Source organism: Pristis pectinata, chromosome 22 (genome assembly GCF_009764475.1).
Source record: "Pristis pectinata isolate sPriPec2 chromosome 22, sPriPec2.1.pri, whole genome shotgun sequence".
NCBI lineage: Eukaryota > Metazoa > Chordata > Chondrichthyes > Rhinopristiformes > Pristidae > Pristis > Pristis pectinata.
In genome coordinates, this window is record NC_067426.1 from 5,448,976 (window position 1) to 5,455,560 (window position 6,585).

Genomic DNA, 6,585 nt, shown 5'->3' on the forward strand with positions numbered 1-6,585 from the left:
AGGAGGCGAATGCAGTCTGAACCCCGCGCGTCCCCTGAGTCGTGTGGGTGCGATCTTGAAAGTACAGCCAAGACGCAAAGGTAAAAGGACCAATTTCTCGCACCGTCCCTGACGTCCCCTCCCCCAAGCTCGGTGCTGTTTGTCTCGGAGTGGTGTAGGTGTGATTATCCAATTTTGTATCCGGAACAGAATCTCTCAGCTTTGCCGAACGTTTTACAAACTCAGCTCACAGCCATTTCTTTCTAACAAGCATCGTCACACAATGACTGGCAGACGGGACACCTTTGGAAAGCTGGATGTGTTCCCCATGAGAAAAATCAAGCTGAAATATTTTGAAGCTTCCATGCATGTCTCCGGCTGAGAACCATGCGCTATTTTACTCCAGCTTGACATTAAACATTGTTGCCCGATTTAAAAGCAACAGTTTTGCAACCTTGAGCCGAATAAACAATAATACGTCTATTCCACAGAGAGGTTTATTTGTGTCTGCATTTACAATGTTGCATCCCCTTTGTAGCACTCTTTCGACACCGCTCTGCTACAAGTCGCAGTGTTAACAGGCGATAAGTGAACCAAAAGAATCGACATAATCTATTAATGCAATGAAATTAAAAATTGCGCGCATAAATATCTTCTTTATAAATGGTAATTGGTTCTGTGATTGGATAAGAGAGCAGCCAAATAAGGAATAGTATCAGTTGTCAAAATAAGTGCAATGTGAAGAGTAAGAGCCTTACAAAGTAGGTAATGTAACTCTGTTTTTCTACCAAAAAAATGCACATTACTAATTATTTTTTAAAAATCGAGAGCGCAATTTTCAAACGCGTTGCTACAGTTTGCATTTCCCCCCATGTTTTTTTTAATATCTCGGCGTAAACCACTCCTCGGAGCACGATGCAACTACCAGCCAGCGTATTAATTCCTCGCTCCAAATCATTCCAGTAATTTGCCGGGGGCGGGTTATTGCTCTAGTTACAATCCTTGCATCCGCCACATTCGTGGCAAATTGGAGTGTAAATAGGGCAAAAATCTGGCGTTTTCTGCAAGACGCAATCGCCCCTCGCAATTACACAAAATACCCCTACCCTGCCGCCGTTGGGAGTTCGCTCCCTGTAATACATTCAGGAAACTCGGGAGGAAAACGATTGGTCAATGAAGAGGTAAACAGGAGGCTCAATAATGAGTCGAACAGCCAATCGTATGCATGCACAGGACGTTTGGCGTTTAAAAACTCCTCCCAGCGTTGCCCTGTTCTTATGCACTATATAATCTGCAGTTGACCCATTAACGAGAGGCGCGTTTTAGCAGAAGGATACCGGAGTGTTTCGACAATTACTGTAATGTACGAGTATAGAGCTGAATTTTCGTAGGTGATTGTGGTTACTACAGTTTCCAGGACACGGTTTCTTTTCTGCAGTCTTTTTAAACGAGCTAAGGTAGATTTTTAATTTCGTTTGCCCTTTACCTGTTGCACTTTTGAACAATCCTGAAACAGTGCGTCCTATAATTTGAATGTTAACCGTGCCGCGATTGTTGGAAATCCGGGATTAGACTTCACTTAATCGTTGGGGAAACGGTTTTTAAAAAAATTTACAAACCTTTACCCAAAAAAAGGGGAATCGCTTGCAAAAAGTTCCGAGCGTCTTGTAGTGTGCATTGCAGTAGTATGTGGTTTGATGCGGGTGACAGTGTTTGTTTTTTTTCGCAGCAGCGAGAAATGGCAGAACATATAATGATGTCAGTGAATCCCGGGCGATTTCCTGATGGTACAAACGGACTTCAGAACTATCGCATGGGTATAAACGGACTGCAGAGCCCTCAGCATGCGCAGCCGGGGTTAAGGCGAGATCACCCGGGCACCCAGCTTCTGCACTACGGCGGGACCAACATGGACACAAGCGGAGGCATGAGGTCCCGTCCTGGGCTCGGTAATATGACCGGACAAATGAGCCATCATCAGATGCCCGCTAATGTAATGTACAGCAGCCAGCAACAGCAGTTTCTAGAGAGTCTCAATCCCCAGCAGTTAATGGCAACAGTGCATCTGCAGAAACTGAACAATCAGTATCACGGCCATCCGCTGATTGGTGTGAATAATGGAATGGCTCAGAGCAGCCAACAGTATCGGAGTGCCCTGAACCAGAACCAGCTGCCCGGTATCCAACACGCAGCGCCCCCTTCCCTCTCCTTAAACGTTATGGACACTGATCTCATCGATGAGGAGGTTTTGACATCGCTTGTGTTGGAGCTGGGCTTGGATCGCATTCAAGAGCTGCCTGAGCTGTGGCTGGGACAGAACGAGTTCGATTTCATTTCAGACCTTGTCAATAAACAGCAGCCAAGTACTGTGAGCTGTTGAGAGCCTGTTACGGTGGGACAACAAAGATAGTTTGGATCGCCGGTTACAAGCATCGGAAATATTGCACTGTAAAGGGTCGACTCCTTCTGGAGAGTGTTGAGGCTCGCTCTCTCTCTCATTCTCTCTCTCTCTCTCTGCCTCTGACGCCCAAAAGCGTTGCTCTTTAAAGAGACATCTGCCCTTTTTGTTTGTTCTTTCAAAGTCCGCTTAAACTACGCACGTCTCGTGAAAAAATATCTGCATCAAAAATATTCCCCAAGATTGTTTGAAGAGATTTTAAACTGATTTTATTACAAAGGTACTTTAATGAAAAGTAATCACATCGACTGAATTCAACCTAATTGATTTTTAAATGCGCTGATTTATTAGCATGGGTTACCTTTTTCGGATGAGACTATAAGGGGCATTGTTTCTTTAGAGTAACAGCGATCCAACTCGCAGGGATACTTGAGACTCCAGTCGTAACTTTCACCATTGTTCCGACGTAAATTGGAAACTCTGTCTGCAACAACAGGGGTATTAAATGTATTGTGTAAAAGTATTTTTAAACAAAGTAGCTTCAGAGAGTGGCACCCCCGGAGCTGTTTGACTGATGCAATCGTGTATAATTTTAACTATTATGACCAAGACCAATATAAAGTAGAATTGTACTTTATGTTTGCTGGATTTTTTTGCTTTGGGAGTGCTTACATTTTGTCTACTGCCGGTCGCTTCCGCCACCTCCTGTTCTGGATAGCAAGTTGCAGCTCCTCATTGTTGATCGATGAAGCGAGACTTTTAAAGCAAAACCACAAAATAATAAAGACGTTTCATTTAAAGTTACTCGAACTTCTTTTTCTCTTGAATATTTGTCACACTTCTTTAGGTTAAGACCAACAAGTTAAAGTAGTAAAAGTACTTTGCATTGAGAAATGTGTACATTTAAACTCGATTAAAAAAAATACTTTTTAAAATATTTTGGGAAGTGGTTTTTAAAATGTTGCTCCATGGGGATGCATTAATTCGGAATCTTTTTCAATTGGAACAGGTTTCCTATTAGTAACAAGTGACAATTTTTTTTAAAGGTTTTAATTGCAGTGGCACTTGAATTCTACTCTGTCCAAAGTCCTCAATTCAGCTGTAAGAGGTCAACAATGGCATTGAGAGGGTTTCTAAAACGTTGCTTCACTGCTCATTGATAGCCACAGGAGTAAAGTTGAGGTATAAGTGGTTCAACTGCTGGTAAATGGGGGCTGTACTCTAATAACTGCAGTTTGATACTGTTCTGCACTTTCAGTTGTGTTTTAATCTTGATGCTTCCTTTCCCAAAAATCCCTTTTTAAGTGTGATTTGCATATTAATGAAATATAATCAAAATACAAAAAAAAGCTGCAGAAATCTGAAGTATAACAATTAGAATACTCAGCAGGTCAGGCAGCATCTTTGGAGAGAGTTCTTCAGGTCTGTGACATTATCATCATGTGTTTTTTTAATAAACTTTGAAGAAGGGATAAACTGAAAGAACATCTGAGCAAGGAGACCAACAGAGATTGAATGACAAAGTGTTGATACCATCTGAGAAAGTGAAGGCTGGTTAGTTGCAGCTGATGTGTCTGTATGAGATGTGAATAAATTTAGGGAGTTGGGGGGGGGGGGGAGGAGGAGAGAAATAAAATGGGATAAAATCTGAAATAATGCATGGAGGGAAAACGCCTCAGGTCATGCACCATTTGTAAAGAGGAGAAAATGAAGTACGATAACATTTTACAAGTTGATGATCTTTTAGAGGAACTGGCCAGTTCTAATGGACACTGGAAAATGTGGGTTATGTAAAATTGAATTCATTGAGCCCTCAGATGTATAACATCACCAGTAAGGACATGAGCTGACCAGTAATGTTCCTGGACTTTGTTGGAACATTGCACAGAGGCAGGAAGGAAATGGAGAATTAAACCAACTGGTAATCAGAAGCTCAAGGTCACCTTTGCAGTCTGATCAGAAGTGTTTTGCAAAGCAGACACCCAGGCTGCAGCAACAAACAATCTGCAGCATTTTCCAACCTCTGCAGTCTCCCTCATGTCCACTGTCCCCAATCTGCATTTGGTTTCTCCGATACAGAGACCACATTGGTGAGCATTGAACTTACAGCACTCGATTGTAAGAAAGGATCTGCTGAAGTGTTTGGATGATGGACAGGAAAGAGGTGAAGGGACAGCTCCCCTGCAACTGCATGGGAAGATGCCTTAACAGTGGGTGTTGGGAACTGGAAGAATAAACCAGGGAGTCATGGAGAGAAAGGTCCCTTTCGGATTTGCTGATGGGAAGATTTGTGTGGCAGTGGCATCATGTGGAACATGGCAGGAATTATGGAGGGAGAATTGTGGGATCTGGTGGGGTGGAGAACTATAGTCCATGTTCTGGACGGGGAGTGGAGGCAGAAGTGCAGGAAATAGAACAGAAGCGATTTAGTGCCCTTTTGACTAAGGTGGAGGGGAAGTGGAGCCATCGATAAGGAAGGCATCCTGGAAACACTGGTGTGGAAAGTGTATACAATGGAACTGGGAAAATGGAATGGAGTCCTTATTCTCCTAATGTAACAACATCCTTGCAGTTTTAACACTGACTAGGCAAGTAGAAATTCTAATTACTACATATGTGAAAAGATGTCCATTTGTCATGTTCTTGCACTTCTAATTTGTAATAAGGTAATTTATAAGTGCACAGAAAGTAACAATATAAGGATTAAGAGCACTCAAAGCTTTCAGTATGTATTATGAATATTTTTCATAGCAGGGGATTGGGGGGAACTGCATTTACCCTTGAGTTTAAACTTGCATCTCAGGTACCTAACTGAACATTTGCATTAATATCACAGTGATCCTAGTAAAAGCAGCAAATGAGAATCTTAATCCAAATGGGGACCTGCCGTCCCATAAACATTGTGGGGCTGAATGGCCCATATATTTTTTTATTGCTTCCCATCTTGTGTTAATCACCTTTTGCCCGTGTGTGTCCTGCTTCCAAAATGGAAGTAGCTCTGACTTTGGTATCCTTGACAGAAAACACCTTTGACAGAAAAGTGCAATGTTGCCAGCGAGAGTTCATTTATCAATGCGACCGTTTCCTACAACCGTCAAAATAACATGGGTACCTCACCTGAAGCATGGCTCTGTAGTTTTAGGATGCTGATGGCAGTCAAATAACTGATTGCAACTATGGCTCTCTGTGCATAAACCTAGGAGCTGCATGGTGGCAGGTGCACTCAGTATTTTGGAAAGGACTGCCGCTGAGCTGGGTCAGTGGTTCGAAGCAAACTGTGTTGTTTTCTGTACCATCTTAACAGCTACCCAACTGACATTATCTGAAGGTACTTTATTTGACAACGCGCCTAACAAACAGGCATTAGAAAGCCAATGGTAAATTTTGGCCATCAGGTAACCAGCAGGCAGAAGGGGGGAAGAAATGAATGAAGTCTGTGAGTTTGCAGTTGCAGGCATGATAACCCAGTGCTCGGGAAGCCTGTGGCACTAAGTAACGGCTCACATTCATACAGCACCTTTAACATCCCTTCCACGATGGCCCAAACACTTCACAGCCAATGAAGTCCTTTGGATGTGCAGTCACTATTAAATCCTCGCATGAAAAGGGCAGCTACACTCAGCTTACAAGATCCAAATGTGGAAACAACACCAGACCTCATCACTGATATCATCAGGATCTTGTAATCGTGTGATTTTTTTTTACTGCCCGTTACTCATCAGTCAGTTTCATAATATCGCCTTAAGGAAATTAAGGGATGTTGATGTTCGTAATTAATGTATTTTTAAAAAAGCAGCACTAATGGCTAACATTACTTGCATGTAACCAAGTACAATTGGTGGGGGAATTGATGCGGGTGGTGTTCCCCTCAATAATTGGCCTCTGACTTGTTTTCTATGTAAATCAGATAGTAGTGAAAAATAACACTGTACTTTAACCCTTTTAAGTCTTTGTGGGAAACACTTGATTTCATATTTCTCCTGCATCTCACAAACAACTACATGAAACCACTGCCTTCCTGTTTTGACCTACACCTACCGGAAATGTGAGCAACCTTAGCAAGAGTAACAGGGCAAGATAAAATATTTTTCTTTAAATCTTGAAATTTGAGATCTGTGTTTGAAAACCAAAGCCGCACAAAATATTTGCAAGCATTGTGATGTTCGTAAAGCTGTCAAAGTTTCATTGAATTATTAGGAAGAAGGATA

The 6,585-nt window shown here is 42.2% G+C and overlaps 1 protein-coding gene across 1 annotated transcript; it reads left to right on the top strand.

Moving 5' to 3' along the window:
• The first annotated feature begins 1,283 nt into the window (after positions 1-1,283).
• On the top strand, positions 1,284-3,187 carry cited4b (Cbp/p300-interacting transactivator, with Glu/Asp-rich carboxy-terminal domain, 4b). Its single transcript, XM_052036094.1, has 2 exons — positions 1,284-1,436; positions 1,709-3,187. The coding sequence occupies exon 2, from the start codon at positions 1,718-1,720 to the stop codon at positions 2,357-2,359; it is 642 nt and encodes a 213-aa protein (XP_051892054.1). The 5' UTR covers positions 1,284-1,436; positions 1,709-1,717; the 3' UTR covers positions 2,360-3,187.
• Positions 3,188-6,585: the final 3,398 nt, after the last annotated feature.